Source organism: Diceros bicornis, chromosome 41 (genome assembly GCF_020826845.1).
Source record: "Diceros bicornis minor isolate mBicDic1 chromosome 41, mDicBic1.mat.cur, whole genome shotgun sequence".
Taxonomy (NCBI): domain Eukaryota; kingdom Metazoa; phylum Chordata; class Mammalia; order Perissodactyla; family Rhinocerotidae; genus Diceros; species Diceros bicornis.
The window spans coordinates 1191045-1208090 of record NC_080780.1 but is presented as its reverse complement, the minus strand read 5'-3'; the positions used below and the strand labels follow the sequence as shown (position 1 = coordinate 1208090).

General features: G+C 56.3%; 1 protein-coding gene and 1 long non-coding RNA gene across 8 annotated transcripts; one reads left to right on the top strand and one right to left on the bottom strand.

Annotated features, from left to right (window-relative positions):
• Positions 1 to 1327: 1327 nt before the first annotated feature.
• LOC131400052 (uncharacterized) lies at positions 1328 to 6990 on the bottom strand. Its single transcript, XR_009217284.1, has 3 exons — positions 5596 to 6990; positions 3504 to 4832; positions 1328 to 1450 (listed from the first exon to the last, which is right to left on the bottom strand). It is a non-coding gene; the product is annotated as an uncharacterized LOC131400052 (long non-coding RNA).
• A 1389-nt stretch (positions 6991 to 8379) lies between these two features.
• On the top strand, positions 8380 to 16787 carry POLM (DNA polymerase mu). Of its 7 annotated transcripts, none has more exons than XM_058534704.1 (11): positions 8381 to 8670; positions 9970 to 10153; positions 10909 to 11007; positions 11163 to 11333; positions 11989 to 12060; positions 13981 to 14101; positions 15441 to 15573; positions 15671 to 15818; positions 15921 to 16160; positions 16237 to 16320; positions 16427 to 16578. In XM_058534704.1, exons 1-11 carry the CDS (start codon positions 8495 to 8497, stop codon positions 16484 to 16486), a joined length of 1488 nt encoding a protein of 495 aa, XP_058390687.1. In that variant the 5' UTR covers positions 8381 to 8494; the 3' UTR covers positions 16487 to 16578. The 7 variants fall into 7 exon arrangements, with proteins under 7 accessions (XP_058390683.1, XP_058390687.1, XP_058390684.1 ...); XM_058534703.1 differs by having other exon boundaries at positions 8386 to 8670; positions 16487 to 16787; XM_058534705.1 differs by having other exon boundaries at positions 8388 to 8670; positions 15716 to 15818; positions 16487 to 16787.
• Positions 16788 to 17046: the final 259 nt, after the last annotated feature.

Here is a 17046-nt window from a genome sequence, read left to right as displayed (position 1 = left end):
ACCGGGGGCATAGGAGCTTCTCCTGGTAAGAAGCTGAGGGCAGTGAGCGTCAGACGCGTGCATTTAGTGCCAGGACAGCTTTCCCAGCAGAAAGCATTCATCCTGGCCCCATGTGCGGGCACGGCCACACAGAGCCCACCCAGGGAAGGCCCCTGCCCCTAGGAGCCTTCTCTCCAGTGGAGGTGACAGATGCTACAGCCCAGTGGTCTGGGGACATGCAGGGGTCTAACCGGGCTTGGGGACCAGCACAGACCTCCTGGAGGAAAGAGTGAGTGGATGAGCCAGGCAAGTCACTGCAGGGAAGGGATGGTATCCCGAGAGAGGGGGACGCATGTGCCAAGGCCCAGAAGACTCTGCTGTAGGGGAGCAGATGAAGGGAATTCAGAAAGATGGTGACCGCGTGGGCAGGGGCTGAAGGCGGCATGAGGCCTGGGTAGGTCAGCGGTCCCTGGAAGCCAGCTTGCACTTGGTTCTACCCTGTGGGCAGTGGGGCTTCGTGCAGCTGAGTGGAGATGTGGAGGGCAGAGGAGCCATGGAGTGCAGGGATACTGGGCTGGGGATGATGCTGGGGCAGGGCCCACAAGACATGGGCCCCGTAGATGCCGAAAGAGGAGCCAGCAAGGCCACTGGCTGGGAACCGGCAGGTGGGGATCCGAGAAGGCCCACAGGAAGAGTAATTACGGGGGGGAGGGGGCGCAGACCAGCGTGGGGACCTGCCCTGCAGACAGCTGGTCACACGTTCCGGAAACCAGAGGCATGAACTGGGCAGTGTGGATGACTGGGTGACTGATGGGTGAGGGAAAGGGCAGACTCGCCATGGAGCATGTGTGGGTGGAAGTGGGACAGTGACCCACCCCACGCAGGTTTGATGAAAGGGTCAGATGTGATGCGGTGGTGGCCACTTTGCCCTATTGCCTCCTTGAGATGCCATGTCCCAAAATGAGTTTGTGCTTGTGGGTCTGGCAGGGCCGCAGGCACACATACCAGTGCATGGCCCCAGGGGCCTGTGCCAGGCCGGACACCAGCCGGTCCTGCCAATCTCGCTGCCGGCTCTGGAATCCTGCCAGCTGTGGGCCATCAGAAACGGGGATGAGGACTGGGAGTCTCAGGATGGCAGTGCCCCCGCCCACCCCACTCCCACCCCACCCCTGCACCCCAGGGTGGGAGCCCAGAGCTCAGCACCCCCACCCCGCCAAAGCTGCGACTCCTCTGGCTGCTCGAACACTCTTCTTATTTCAAAGTTCTTTATTATGCAGGTGGTGCATGCTCATTGTAGGAAAATTAGAAAGCACAAATAGGCAAAATAACGAAATGATTATGTGTTTTATTGAATTTCAGATCATCCGACCTCCCAGAGAGAACAAGTCGCAGTTTGTCACATAATCGTCCAGGCGTTCTGGAAGCACATAGACCAGGAGATTGTGATGCAGCCAGGCTCCCTGGGTCACATCTGTCAAGTAACAGAAAATATACATATTGGTATCTGCCCCTGGGTCCCTGACACAGAACTCCTAAACCCCGGGAATTTCCTGAATGAAAGGAGCATCTTTTGTTCTAATGAGGCCATTCTGGGTGGCTCCTGGATGGGGGCTGGTCACCAGAAAGACCACACCATGATTAGGAGCTTGGAACTTTCAGCCCCGCCCTCCATCCTCTGGGGAGGGGAGAGGAGCCAGAGTTAATGATGAATCACACCTATATGAGGAAGCCTCCATAAAAATCCCTGAAGCACGGGGTTCGGAGAGCTTCTGGTTGGTGAACAATCCATGTGAGGGTGGTGCATCCCGACTCCACAGGGACAGAAGCTCCTGCGCTCAGGACCCTTCCGGAACTCGCCCTGCGTATCTCTTCATCTAGCTGTTCGTTCATATCCTTTAACGTCCATTGTGATAAGCTGGTAATCTAGTGAGTAAACTGCTTTCCTGAGTCCTGTGAGCTTTTCTAACAAATTATCAAATTCGAGGAGGTGTTCAAGGAAACCCCAATTTATAGTCAGTCAAAAGCACAAGTGACAACCTGGATTCGAGGTTGGCACCTGAAGTGAGGGGGCACTGAGCCCTTAACCTGTGGGGTCTGCGCTAACTCCAGTACTGTAGGACACCCAGCTGGTGTTGCAGAGTTGCTCGGTGTGGAAAACCCACACATCTGGTGTTAGAAGTATTGTGTGAGAATAAAGGAGAACACAGGAGTGTTATTCCAAGACAACATCCCAACACTGCTGTTCACTAGCTGTGCAAACTGGGGCAAGTTACTTGACCTCTCTGCGTCTCTATCTCCTCCCCAGCAGATGGGAACATGGATGTCATCCACTGACAAGAATGTCCTGGACATCAATGAGCTGACACATGTAACGTGCTTAGAACAGTGCCTGGCATTAGAACAGCTGACCTCATTCTGTATATGTGCACATGCTTAAAAAACATTTCATTATTACAATTTCAAACATATGCAGAAGCGGAGAGATGATACCCTGAGCCTCCTGCCGTCACTGGCTCGTCTTGTTCCTTCTGTGCTCCACCCTTTCCTCCACCTCAACATAATTTTGAAGCGAATCCCAGACATCATATGATTTCACCAGAAAATATTTTATTGTGTATTTCTAAAAGAACAGACTCCCTCAGTCTCTCTCTCTCTTTAACATAACCTATTATCACTCTCAACCCCAATTCCTTTAATATCCAATATTAATATCAATCGGGGGCACACTTCCCCAGCTGCCTCATACATTTTATTTTTTACAGTTTATTTGTTTGAGTCAGGATCCAAATAAGGCAGATGTGCTGTGATTGCTCTGTTTCCTGTATCTGTCTGCTCAATTTTGTTTGCCCATCAGCCCTGTGCGGGAGGGCGCCTATCACTCCAGTTTACAAAGGAGGACACTGTGGCTTGGATTGGTTAAGTGACTTAAATAACTGGCGACAGAAGCGAGGCATCACTTCGAAGAGGACAGAACATGAAGGGCATCTGGAAGAGAAGAGGGCAGGCCCTTGCCCACTCACCACCAGAACCGCTCCGTCAGACCCCCAGCGACAGCTCCCTCCTGAGTCTTCATCTGACAGGCATCGGAAAGCCTTTCCATGTGGATTCTAGGATGCCTCCTGGCCCGGTGTTCCCCTGCCCTGGGGACAGTCTCCCTCCTCTGATTTGGGGGAGCCCGGGCTCAGTGCTCGCACATCCTCTGCATCTCTGCTCCCTCCGGGTGATCTCCTCACCTGAGGATCCCCTAACCTGGAGCTGTAGACCGCGCCCCTCCCAGGTGCTGGCCGCATCTGTCACACTGCACCCTCACCCCCTGCCTTGGTTTCTGTGGGGTCTCAGGGTACCTGTTGGAAGCCCTACTCCTGAGCTCCCCACAAGCTGCCCCATCTCAGGACATGGCAACCCCCACCTTTCTGCAGCTGGAGCAAACCCTTCCTTTTTCTGACAGCCAGATTCGACCCACTGACCAGTCTTGTTGGTTCTACTCACACGCCTCCCCTGATCTGGTCACCCTCCCTGCTCACCTGGATGAGTGCAGAGGCCTCTCGGAGGGGTCTCCTGGCTCTCCCTTGCCCCTCAGTCTGCTCTCCAGACAGCAGCAGGAAGCCTGTGAAAGCTGAGCCGGATCACGTCTGGCCTCTGCACCCAGCCTCTCCTCTCCTCTGGGGGAAAGTCCAAGTCCTTTCAGGGGCGGATGGGCCTCACTTTCTGCCCCTCCCCTGCTCACTCTGTGCCAGACACACAGGTCCCTATCTTGTCTTCTTGTGGATGGACATGGCTTCAGTCATCTGCTGCTGTGTAACAAAGTGCCCCAAAGCTGAATGGTTTAAACCAGCGGTGATAGATTATTCCTCATGATTCTGCGAACTGGCTGCTCCACGTGGCACCAGCTAGTCCCCCATGCAATGGCGTCAGCAGGAAGCCGGAGTCACTCTGGCGCCTCGGTTCTCTCTTCATGTGGCCTCTCATCACCCATAGGCCAGCCCAAGCTTCTTTACACGCAGCCGCCTTCCAAGAGCGCAGAAATGGAAGCCGCAAGCCCTCTTCTAGCCAAGCCCGCAGAGCCCACAATGTCACTTCTGCTGCATTCTGTTGGTCCGTGCAAGTCCCAGGGCCATCCCAGAATTAGAGGAGGGGACTAGACCCCACCTCTTGCCGGGGAGCGCATTAGAGGCACACTGAAAACGGGGGTACAGCTGAGAGGGGCTTGTGCAACCACACCCACTCTACCCGACTGCACCATCTAGCACAGTAGACATTCTCCTTGTTTGATTGCTGTCTGTCTGTCTTGCCTCCCCAAAATGCAACAAAGGCAGCAATTTCTGCATGTCTTGTATGCTGTACCCACCGCACTTACAACAGAGCTTGGCGCACAACACAATTTTGTTGAATGAATTGTTGCGAGGATGCTCGGAAGTCAGACAGCCAGTGTTTAACTCGTAGTTATGCCTCTGTGTGCTGTAACCTTGGAAATAGTACTTTAGCTCTAACCCTCAGTTTCTCTCTAAGATAGGAAAAATGACAATACAGGCATACCTCGCTTTATTGCACTTCACGGATACTGCGTTTTCTACAAGACCCTCCACCAGCAAAAAGATTACGATTCGCTGAAGGCTCAGATGATGGTTAGCATTTTTTTAGCAATGAAGTATTTTTTTATTAAGATACATACATTGTTTTCAGACATAATGCTATTGCACACTTAATAAACTACAGTATAGTGTAAACATAAATTTTATACGCACTGGGAAACCAAAAAATTCATGTGACTCACTTTATTGTGATATTTGCCTTATTGTGGTGGTCTGGAACCAAACCCACAATATCTCTGAGGTGTGCCTGTAGTACCAATTCTATACAATTGAGAAGAGAAGAAAAATATAACAATTAATTAGCACAGTGCTTTGGCCTATACCAAGCCTTCCACAAACGTCAGCAGTTGTACTGACTAGCATGCCCCCCCCCACTGCACCCAGATGCCACCCCCTTCCATCTGCATGGCGCCCTGCCCATGGATACCCTCTTGAGCTGCCACCTCAGGGACGGATGGCCTGTGACCTTGACCTGCCCACGTCCTGAGGCAGCGAGCTGCCCCCCCGTCTGACCTCTCCGGACCCTCCACCCGCTGGGCCACCGTCCATGACAACCTTGAGCATTCAGCCAAACTTTCCAGCCCAGGACTCTCCTTAAAGCCAGTAACTGGAACTCCTTCTGGTCCTATCTGTGTTTCATTTTGATGATAACAGTAGTAAATGGGAAAATATCTAAATAAATGACATTGGGTTTGTTTGTTCAAGAATGTAATATTCTGCCCTCATATAAATGGAATAATCTGTGGTGGAAAGAGTGGACAACTTTGTCAATTTGCAATGGAGTTTAGGTCAGCAAACACCCCTCTTCTCGTAAGCCTTTGGGACCCCTCAGCCCTCCCCGTTGCCAACCGTGAGCCAGGGCTGGTTGGACAAATGAACCCAAAGAGCCTTCTTTCTAAGGACCCATCTCTTCTCCATCATTCTCAGGCCAAATCCCCATGGCAGGAAGCAGTCAGGCTTCTTCTCCACCCCTCTGGTCCAGTCTCCCCACTCCAGATGCTGCCCCAGGCCCCCATTCCCCTACCTCTTTCTTCTATAGAGCCTGTCTGTGTCCCTCCAAAATTCACATGTTGGAATCCTGACGCCCAAAGCGCTGGTGTTAGGAGGTGGGCCTTTGGGAGGTGATTAGGTCACGAGGGTGGCGCCCCCCTGGATGGGATTAGTGCCGACGTGTGAGGACACAGCAAGACCCCGTCTGTAACTCACGAGAGAGCCCTCACCAACACGGACTCTGCTGGCACCTGATCTTACACTTCCGGCCTCCAGAACTGTGAGAAGTAAGTTTCTGTTGTTTAAGCCGACCAGTCTGTGGTATTTTGTTATGTCAGCCTGAGCTGACCGATAGACCAGGTAACCCAAACCCACAGTGGTGTGGTGGATAGCTCAGGAAGGCCCAGGGCCAGCACCAGAGGCCACAGCATCCGGGCCGGCGGCCCTCAGGAGCTCCAGTCCAGCAGCATCAGCAGTCTGACCACACACTTTCTGGAACGTTGCGGGCAAGCAGCCTGCAGGAGACATGACCCGACGGGGGGCGGGCCCCAGAGCTAGGGCAGAGTCCTGGATGCACAGGCCAAGGAGAGGCACAACGGCGCTGAAGTGAACTTCAAAGAAGGCGCTCCGCTGGGAGGTTTTGCGAAGGTCATGAGGACTGAAAAATCACCCCCGGGGACTTCTTCCATCTGGAAGTAGGAACAGGAAACAGCTCAATGAGATTCATCTTGGAAAAATCCAAGCTCATACACCGGGGTAAAACTAACCCAAAACACAGCATGAGACAGCCACAGCGCACACTCAGGGCAGCTGAAAGCACCCAGCCAGGTCATCTGTGCAGCCTAACTTTTTAGGGGGTGATCTCAGCGTGGGGAGCAAGTGGCTGGGGACCTCGGCATCTGGGAACCCCAAGCCGGGTTTTCTGGAAATAGAAAGCTGAACTTTCTGCTTCCCAGCTGGCTGAGCGGTGAGCTGGTGGTCCAGGGAGAGGAGGAGAGGAAAACACCACCCAACAAGGCCATGGCCTTGCCCACTGGTGCCCAGGCCTCCACTCCGTGGACACTGAGGGCCACCCGCCCCTCCCAAAACCTCCCTGGGCCTGTGGAAGGCTCTGTGTCCCTCATTTTTGCAAGATGCCCAGCGTTTTAAGTATTCAGGTGTGATGGGTATTAAAAGCTGCCTCTGCCTCCCCAGGAGGGAACACAGGTGCCCTGGCCAGCAGGGACAGAGGACATTAAGAGGAAAGGAAATGGTTTTAAGAGATAGACGGCTGTTCCCCGAGGTGAGGCAGGACCTACAGAGGGGGAACTAGGCTCTGACCCCTTATGGAGGCCTGGGGAGCTCCCTCTTCCCTGCTGGCAGGAGGAGAAATGAGCACAGGCAGATGAGAGAGGGGCCACAACCCAGGCCTCCTGGCTGCGGAGTATGTGTCCTGGGACCCGGGAGGGCAGGCTGGGAGCCCGTGTGGCAGGCCAAGAGGAGGCCTGGGCTGAGGCACCTGCCTCCTCAGCCCTGGGCCCACTGCACGTGATAGAGAAAGGATGCAGGGGGCGAAGGTGGAGGAGAGGGCTGGGAACAGGGGTCACGCCGGGCCTGCCCCATCTGTTCATCTGAGCACGGCTACACTGCTACAACAAAGAGGTTCCAAACCACAGTGCCTGAAATAAGAGAGACACACAGGAACACTCGATGTGGTCCAGTCGGCTTTCCCAGCTTGAGCTAGAGATTCAACACAATCCTAATCTTGGAAAAGGAATTGCTGGGTGTGATTTTTCTTTTCGTTTTGTTGGATACGGTTGCCAAATTGGCTTCCAAAAGTCCCTCCTCCAAATTGCCAATTCCCTCACGCCTTCAACATGTGTGATGAATTTTTTAAACGTTTGATAACGCGACAGGTGAAGATATTCTCATTTAAATTTGCACTTCTGTAATGAGTGGATAGGTCAGGGAATCTGGTGTAAGTCTGAGCAGTATTTCTTCTGTGAACTGCCTACTGGTGTTCTTGCCAATTTTTCCATTAGATCATTGTCTTTTTCTTTTTTATTTTGTCAATTTCATAATTACAGGAATTAGACAATTTCAAAATGTGTCATACACTTTTTCTCCAGTTTGCCTTTTAATTTTAATTTTAATTTGTATGTAGTCGTTATCATTCTTTTCCTTCGGTCTCTCCAGGTTTATTGTGATAATTTAGACTATAAAACATTCATTGACTTTCCAGTACATTTTTGTTTCTCTTTTAGATTTGAATGTTTGATCCATCTGGATTTTATTTTGGTGTTAAGCAGTGAGGGAGGGAGCCAACTTCTATTTTTCCAAATGGCCAGCCAACTGCCCTAACGCCATTCGACTGAAAAACCTTTCCAGGAGCTGGAAGCGGCCGCTCCACGCGCACGTTCCAAGCTCGCGCACCCGCCCCGCTCCGCCGTTCGGGACCCCGCCCGCCCCGCGGCTCTAGTGCGGTCTGCACGGCCAGAGCGGGTAGCCGGCAGGGACTGCGGCCAGTGCCCCCACGCCCCCACCGAGGATGGACGTCCTTTTCCCCGCCTCCCGAGAACGAATCCCTCGAGTCTCCGTCCGCCGAGGACCCACCCCAACCTTCCGCCTCCTCCCTCCACGGCCCCGCCCCCCCCGGGTCTCTCCCTGCAGCGGCCCCAGGACCCTGACCCGGCTCTCCGCGAGAGGAATTGAACTAAACGGCGCGTCCTCCGGTGTATCTGCACAGAGGCGGGGCCACCCAAGCCGGTGGGAGCCGGGACCTTCACCGCGGCCCGAGCGGCCGGGGGGCGGGGCCTGCCTCACGGTGGAGCCGGGCCACTTCCCCTTCCAGTCGGCTTCCGGCCGCCTTCCTTCCGATTTCCGCCCTCCTTCCTTCCGGCCCCCGCCCGCCCTCCCCCTGCCTCCGGCGGGCGCCTCCTGCGGCCGGCGCCCCGATGCTCCCGAGACGGCGGCGAGCGCGGGTCGGGTCCCCGGGCGCCGCCGCCCCCTCCGCGGCGCGCTTCCCCGGCGTGGCCATCTACTTGGCCGAGCCGCGCATGGGCCGCAGCCGCCGGGCTTTCCTCACGCGCCTGGCGCTCTCCAAGGGCTTCTGCGTCCTGGACGCCTACAGGTGCGCGGTCGTGGCGAAGCTCGGGGCTCGGCGGGGCCGCCTTCCCGGGGACACCTTCCTCGGGGTCTGGGGGTGGGTGCGGCACCCACAGCCCCGCCTCACGGGGGAGCGAGGGACACCCGTGTCGGCGTCGCCATGCCCTCGTGCCCGGTGGCCCGGAGGACACCGCTGCGTGATGTGCCGGCTTAAGCACGAAATGCCCGTGCTGGGAACTCGGCAGCTGACAGCCGCTTTCACCTGCGGTGTTTCTTTACAGCTGAGGATATTGAGATCTGAAACGGCTCGCACGGCTGGCCCTGGGGCGGAGGGGCGCCGCAGGTTTTTGGATTCCAAGTTAGCCCTGGCACTTAAAGGTCATATGGCCTTTCTCTCCATTTCCTCCTTTGTAAGAGGTGCTAACAGTATTCAGAAATAGGACAAGGAGAGAATGTATGCCAGAGGGGGTGTAAGGAGCCCGGTGGGTTGGTTGACACTATCATTGGCTAACGGCCTCTGTCTTAGGTGAATTCATCTTGCCCTGTTAGCCAAACTGACTTCTCTCCCTTCCAGGCTGAGAAAGTGACTTGAGTTTGACTTCAAGAGGAGCAAAAAATAGCGGCCACAGAGATCATGCTGAGAGTAAGGGAGCTAGGTTCCCATAGTTTTGAAGTTGAAAGAGCAAATGAGTCAGGGGCCAGTCCCCCTGCAGCCTTTTTTTTTTTTTTTTTTAACGTAATTAACATTCCCAGGGGTGTGCTGGACCCACTCAGGAGAGGACCGTGATGGCAGCTTCCTGTGTGCTGGGCACTATCTCAGCCCTTTTGCTTATTAGCTCCTTTAATCTTTACCACACCCTACAAGGTAGATAAGTTATTTTCTCTGCTTTACAGAGGAGGAAATCAAAGTATAGAGAAGTGAGTGCTGTGCCCAAGAGCACACAGCAAGTGTGTGGCAGAGCTGAGTTTCAAACCCAAGCAGTCTGGCTCCAGCACCTATATGAAGACCTCCTGCTCCTGGCCCCTAAGGAACTCCTTTCTCTGGGGTGGGGGAAGAGGGAGACAGACAACCAAAATCGGGCTGGGTTTGTGATGGTAGCTAGAGCAGAGAACCACAGCTCTGCAGGTGCTGGAGGGTGGAGGTGTTCGTCTGCCAGGAGAAGGGGTCGGGAAGTCTTTCTGAGGAAGTGACATTTGAAGAATGAATAGGTGCTTACCAGGCAGAGGGGACAGTAAGAGCAAGGCTTGGAGGTATGGAGCAAGTATGAAGGATGTGGGCCTGGGAAAGGGCTCTGGGCCTCACCCCTCCCCACTCTCTGGCCAGCCCTGAGGTGACACATGTGGTGATGGAGCAGACTTCAGCAGAGGAGGCCATCTGCTGGCAGGAGCGCATGGCAATGGCCCCTCCCCCAGGTTGCACTCACCCAGCGCTGCTGGACATAAGCTGGTTCACAGAGAGCATGGCAGCTGGGCAGCCTGTACCTGTGGAGTGCCGGCACCGCCTGGAGGTGAGCCAGCTGGAGAATTACGGGAGGGGCCACAGAGAAAGCCCCAGTGCAGGCCACAGCTCAGCTGGGACGGGTGACGTGGCAGCAGTGCCTCAGTGTCCTTCAGATGAGGTGGGCAGTGAGAGCTCTGCCCAGACCACCAGGGGGCCAGGCCATCCCAGCTTCTGCTCTCATCAGTGGTGTACACTCTCTTGGGGTCAACTCATTTTTAGCTTCTTTAGGCCTTTCTTGCTCACCAAGTAGATGAGAGGGCCAGCAGGAGGCTGTCCCAGGGTGCTGTGAGGTTCACGGCCTCTGCCACACGTCAGTGCTTCCTGGTGAGCAGAGGTGGGGGATGCAGGCAAGGGCTCAGAGCCAGGCTGCCCACATTCAAATCCTGGCTCTGCCTGTGAGCCCTGAGGCCTTAGTGTCCCCGTCTGTGGGGACAAGGTGGGGGTGACAAGCACCCCTAGCTCCCTTGGTTGAGCGGATTTCGGGAGGTGGAGCACATGCAGCATGCACAACAGCAGGAAGAGTGCGCCATGACGGTTGGCTGGTGTTACTACTCTATTCTGGCCTGAAGAGCCTGTCCTTGGCCTGCTCTGCAGGGCAGCGCTGCCTCTGCCCCATGCCTCTGGTAGTTTTGGCCTCTCAGAGTCTGTTCCTTCTGTCCCAAGAGCCCTAGGTGACCCCCCCAGGAGAGGCAAGGCTCTGGGGGCTGCCTGGCCCTGTCAGCCCTGCAGCCTCAAAGTGGCCTGTACGTTGCTCATCACCAGGTGGCCGTGCCCAGGAAGGGGCTGCCAAGCCCAGTGTGGATGCTGCCCTATGCCTGCCAGCGACCCACACCCCTCACACACCACAACACCAGCCTCTCGGTGAGATGTGGGTTCCTGGGCTCCCTGAGATGCAGCTAGGCCTGCTCCTGTGAGCACTCCCCACTGTGCCCTGTGGGGACAGGTGGGTGGCAGCTGGAGGGTTGAGGTGAGGCACCCTGCCCACCCTGCCCCTCACCAAGGGCCCCTCCCTGCAGGAGGCTCTGGAGACGCTGGCAGAGGCAGCGGGCTTTGAAGGCAGTGAAGGCCGCTTCCTGGCCTTCTGCAGAGCAGCCTCGGTGCTCAAGGCCCTTCCCAGCCCCATTACAGCCCTGAGCCAGCTGCAGGCGCTGCCCCACTTTGGAGAACACTCCTGCAGGGTCGTCCAGGTACGTGCTGACCACCCTTAGCAGGGTGGGTCGTGAACAAGAGTGGGTGGGTGAGGAGGCCGTGGAGCCTGGTGAGAGCAAGTGGCTCCGGGTTCAGAGCCCAGCTATGGAGGCAGGTCCCACGCCGTGGCAAGATGCCGTGTACACTCAGATTCCTCATATGTAAATTGGGGCCACACCACCTGCCTCAGGGTGGTTGAGAGGACTCAAGGAAGGGAGCTGCCAGGGGCCTGGCAGGCTGGTGGCTGGATGGTTGGCATCAGCCCATACTGCCCAGGATGGTGGAAGAGAACCTGAGTATGAGCACCTCTTTTTAAAATACACATTATTTGAGGAGCCAAAATGTAGAGTTGTCCTTTTGTACACTTACCACTGGGAGAATATGTTGTGACAGAACGATACTTTTGATACAGTTATGCTTTTCAATAAGTCCTGTTGAATTCATCAGTGTTTGAAAAGCAGTTGTTTACTTATCTGAGGAATGACCCACGATCCCGGGCCTGAGGAGCTTTGAGGCCAGGAGCTTTGCTTGCCTGCCTGGGCACAGCCTCCATTTCCAAGTCCCACTGGATCGCGGTACCACAGAGCCCCCTGCTGAGTGTTGGGGTTCTCCCCTGTCCTTGGCCCCCCAGCTCGGCTCTGTCTCCTCCCCCAGGAGCTGCTGGAACATGGAGTGTGTGAGGAGGTGGAGACAGTCCGGCTCTCAGAGAGGTACCAGACCATGAAGGTACGTGCAGGGCAGTTCCCAGGAGGGGCACACGGCCCACAGTCCACCAGAATGACAGCACAGTTCATGTACTGGAGGCAAGCAGGGGCGGCGGGCCCCGCCCCGGGGTCAGAGAAGGTCTCGCTGAGGAAGTGGCAGCTAAGCTGACACCTGATACGCACAAGGCAGCCAAATGGAGACAGACAAGGAGAAGCCTGTTTTGAGCACAGGGAATTTTCTAGATCACTTAGTACCATCTGTTCTTATTGAAGTATTGATGGAGTATTCTCAAGTTTATTACATGCTCTGGCATCTTAGAGCATACCGAACAAAACGTGGCCTTTTCCTGGGTGTCGGGGACAATTGAGTCTGCGAGACTGCACTGTTTGATGATCTCGCGCACTGATTTCTTGGTGTTGTCCACCTGTGTCCACAGTGCACCTTCCTGCTGTCTCTAATCTGATGTGGAGCCACCCCAGCTCTTGGGGGGGGCCCTGACACCTGGTTTTGTGGCTGGAGGTTGTCAGACAGTGACTATCGGGGAAGTGGGGCTTCCCTGGTGGGGTGGGAGGTTGCCCAGAATGTTGTGAGGATCAACAGGGGGCTTCAAAGAGGGAAAGAAGCCACATGTGAAGGACGGAGGGGCTCAGACAGACAGAGAATGGGGCAGGAGCGGGGGAGTGTGGTGGCAACACAGGAGTTAGTGAGTGGGAAAGTGCCCAGAGGGCAGAGCTGCTGCCTCTTCTCTGCGCTGCCTCCTCCCCGGCAGCCCAGAGCCCCAGAGGCCCCCAGGCCGGCAGAGAAGTATGTTAATGGTGAGAAGTCTATTGTTATACACAATATGATTAGGCTATTCTCAGCATTTTTCCTGCTGGGATTCTGTTGGTGACAGTGACCCAGCTCATGCTCTTGGTTCAGGGGATCAAGGATGGATGGCCAGCACAGCCCAGAAAGGGCAAGGCTGCAGCTGGTCTGCAGGAGGCAGGGCTTGGGGACTCAAGTGCCCAGGCGGTTCTTCCTCCTCTGTGCACACTGGCTGCCTCTACCGGTCGAGATATGGCCACAGGAGGTGCCCTGCCACACGTTACAGCCTCCACCACTGCATGGTCCTGACCTTGTTTCAGTTCCAACAATTCCTGAGGAGGGGCTCTGAGTGGCCGGCCTAGGGCAGGTGCCTACCCCTGACCAACGGGCTGTAGGTGGGGAAGAGACAGGTGACTTGCTTGGCCCAGGGTCAGGGCACACCCTGTGGTGGGGGGACCGGTGTGAGGGCAAGCAGCCACCCCATGAGAGGTCGGCTCCAGCATCATCATTTCCACCGGCCTGGACGTCTGTGCTGACCTGTGGCCGGGCAGTGACACCTGCTGTGTGAGCCTGGAACAGAGCCCCAGCCAGCCCCAGGCTTGCGTTCCCTCCAACTCCTGTTAAAACAACCCTCTGCTTAAGTGCCCATAGTTCTGCTGTTTGTTAATAATGGAGAAGAACCACAGTCGTAAGTTCCAGCTGCTGATGGGTGGAGCGGCATGGTTTTCCCAGAGATTGAGCGACTGTTAGGATGACTGTTTTGGTGGTGTTGGGATCACAGGCTAGAACTGGACAAGTTCTGGGGAGAGACCTTTCCTAGAGGACGGGTCCAAGGCCCAGAGAGGGGGATAGCACGTGGGGTCCTTCCCTGCCGTCCCCTGTGAGGGTGGGCTGCATAGGCCAGGCTTGGGGCTTGAATCCTGCCTGTGCACTCTGTGTGGCCTTGGGCACGTTGCTCAAACTCAAAAAGTGCGAGTGGGGATGGCACTTGCTAGGCTGCGTGATGACTTAGTGAGGCTGCTGCTGAAACGCCGCAGTGGTGCTGGCCTAGGACACGCCCTTCACAGGTCAGTGTCGTGTCTGCATCTGGCTGTAGGAGCTCCGCTCCTGAGTGTGTTGTGCTCCTCCTCTGCACAGCTCTTCACCCAGATCTTCGGGGTCGGAGTAAAGACTGCGGACCGGTGGTACCGGGAAGGGCTGCGGACCCTGGAGGACCTCCAAGAGCAGCCCCAAAGACTGACCCAGCAGCAGAAAGCAGGTGAGCCCTCTGAGAGAGGGGGCCCTGGGCTTCCCCACAGCACTGGGGCCTGAAGGCTTCCCCCATCACGAAGCCCTTAGCGCTGACGGCTGCCTGTATGGCAGTGAACGGGTCAGTGTGAAGGGATCCCGGTGGCAGGCAGGCATCTTTGTTTGGTGGGTTTCCTGGGGTCTGCACCCAGCTGAACCAGGATCCGTTGCAGACCTTTCTCAGTGAGTGATGATGGTCATAGTAGCTGCTGTGACATTCAGGGCCTCCTGGTTAGACTTGGACCTGGACCAGATGTGGGCCTTTTACTCCTGATTCCAGGGAGAGAAGGGCATGCCTGGGCCCTGGGCACACTTAGCCACTGTGATGGGCCCGCTGGCCCACTGACCGACTGTGTGAAGACCTTTGCGGTAGGAGAGGCTCAGTGAGGGGCCTGCTAGAGGGAGGTTGCAGTGGAAAGAACATGAACTTGAGAGTTTGTTGGGCCTAGGTTTGAGTCCCGTCTCTGCTACTTACTAGGTAGGTGGCCGGCACCCTGAGACTTACCTTCTCTGAGCCTCAGTTACCTTCTCTATAAAGCATGGGATTCCGTGAGCTCCTCTGTGTGAGGCCAGTGCGTAGCAGGTGTTGAGTAGATGCTCCATTCTCTCTGTGTGGCCTGGGTTGGAGGCCCTGCTGAAGGAGCCCCACAGCCCAGCACCCACCACCTCTTTAAACAACTTCCCGGGAGCTGAGGGAGAGGGGGCCACCTGGGGGTCCTAGGGGAGTAGCCTGGTTGGTCAGCGGGAAGTGAGACCTGCAAAGCCATGTGTCCAGTGGAGCGTGACGTGCTAACACCTGCTAATTCCAATCACCTCTCCCCATGACACGGTCAAGACAGGAATGGCCAGCAGCTCTTACTGAGAGCTCGCTCTGCCAGATGCCATTACTCCCACACTTAAACCTCTCCTAACTGCATGTGGAAGGTACAGTGATTCCTCTGACAGGTGAGAAGATGGACTTGGGCTAAAGTAACATGTTTCTAAGTGGCAGAGGCATCCCCTTCACATCTTTTTATCACCTCCTGGTCCCATTTCATGGATGGGAAAACCGAGGCATTAAAAGGGATAGTGTGTATCTTGATTGTGTCACAGTCACTATCCTGGTGTGATGTATGATAGTTCTGCAAGATGTCACCACCCAGAGGAAGTGGGTACAGGGAGTAGGGGACCTCTGTTATTTCTTTCAACTGTATGTGAATCTATGATTATCTCAAAATAAAAGTTTAGTATTTAAAAGGGAGGTGGGGATCGTGGAGAGATGGATAGAGAGGGCAGGGTGGGGAGGGTCAGGAGAGCTATGCTGCCCACAGGACTCCAGCACCACCAGGACCTGGGCGCCCTGGTCCAAAGGCCCGACGTGGAGGCCCTGCAGCAGGTGGTGGAGGCAGCTGTGGGGCAGGCCCTTCCTGGGGCCACTGTCACGCTGGCCGGCGGCTTCCGGAGGTAAGGGGGCCTGATGTGCCCTCTGGCTTGGCTCCAAGCCCTCCCCAGTGAAGGCACCTGAGCTGGGGATGCAGAGGTGGGCCTTCCCTCACTGAAGGGCCTCGGGAGAACATGGGCCCAGGAGTCAGACTGGCCCCCTCAGGGGGAAGTTGCAGGGCCACGACGTGGACTTCCTCATCACCCACCCCCAGGAGGGCCGGGAGGCGGGGCTGCTGCCCAGAGTGATGTGCTGCCTGAAAAAGCAGGTGAGGGGCTTCCCGCTCCCCTTCAAGACAGCTGCTAGGAACCCAGCTCCTGCTCTCCCAGCCCCACGTGCCGGTGCCAGGCCACGCCTGCTCTCCCCCTAGGGCCTTGTCCTGTACCACCAGTACAGCCGCCGTGAAGACCCCAGCCACCTGACCCAGCAGAGCCACACGATGGATGCCTTTGAGAGGAGTTTCTGCATTTTCCGCCTACCGCAACCCCCAGGGGCTGCTGTGGGGGGGCCCCGGTGGCCCTGCCCCGCCTGGAAGGCTGTGCGGGTGGACCTGGTGGTTGCCCCCATCAGCCAGTTCCCCTTTGCCCTGCTTGGCTGGACTGGCTCCAAGGTAGGGAGTGGGCTGCTGGGGCTGGCCCCAGGGTCTGGGGCCAGTGGCCCTGCTGACGCAGTCGCTTCTCCCCCAGCATTTCGAGCGGGAGCTGCGCCGCTTCAGCTGGAAGGAGAGGGGGCTGCGGCTGAGCAGCCATGGGCTGTTTGATCCAGAGCAGGTGTGTTGCTGGGGTCCAGCCTGGAACCCACAGGGCCCTCGAGTCGCACCTCACCCTGGGGCTAGGCTCTGCCTGCCCTTCCAGCTCCTCCCCATGCCTCTCTCAGGGAAGCCACCATGGTGGTGGGCATGGCTCCCAGGCACTAAGGCTCCTACTCGCCTTGTAGAAGACGTTTTTCCATGCGGCTTCAGAGGAAGACATCTTCAGACATCTGAGCCTTGAGTACCTTCCCCCAGAGCAGAGAAATGCCTGATCCTATCCGCTGGCCCCACTTTCACTCTGGAAACACGGGGCTGCTTTGCAAGGCAGACCGTATGGATGCCCTCGGCCACTGAATATCTGCAGACAGAAGATGCGCTGCTGCCCCAAGTCCTCACCCCTCCCAAGTGGGAGCCCCACCTGTGTGGACCACCACTCCCTCACCCACACCCAGTCAAAGATGTAATAAAATGAGCACATGGGACGAACCAGGCTCTATTTTCTGAATGTGCTGCTGGTGGGGGTGTCTGGGGAGCATGGTGCCTGGTTCTGCCCAGAGGTCAGTCCTGCCTGGACGCGTGGCCCCCCATCAGCTGTGGGAGGCTGTGTGACCCTGGGCCAGAGGCCTCAAGCTCCTCCCCTGTACATTGGGGACCTAAATGGGGCCTTTTTCACAGGATTGCTGTAGAGCCTGAGTGGTGTATGGCAAGTGCTTTGCACAATGCCTGAGTGGCAGCTTCCAGCCTG

Coding starts and splice junctions, on each gene's coding strand:
- POLM (XM_058534700.1), top strand. CDS start 8,495: ATGCTCCCGAGACGGCGGCGAGCGCGGGTCGGGTCCCCGGGCGCCGCC. Junction 15,574..15,670: donor CTGGCCGGCGGCTTCCGGAG/GTAAGGGGGCCT, acceptor CCCTCACTGAAG/GGCCTCGGGAGAACATGGGC. Junction 16,161..16,236: donor TTGGCTGGACTGGCTCCAAG/GTAGGGAGTGGG, acceptor CTTCTCCCCCAG/CATTTCGAGCGGGAGCTGCG.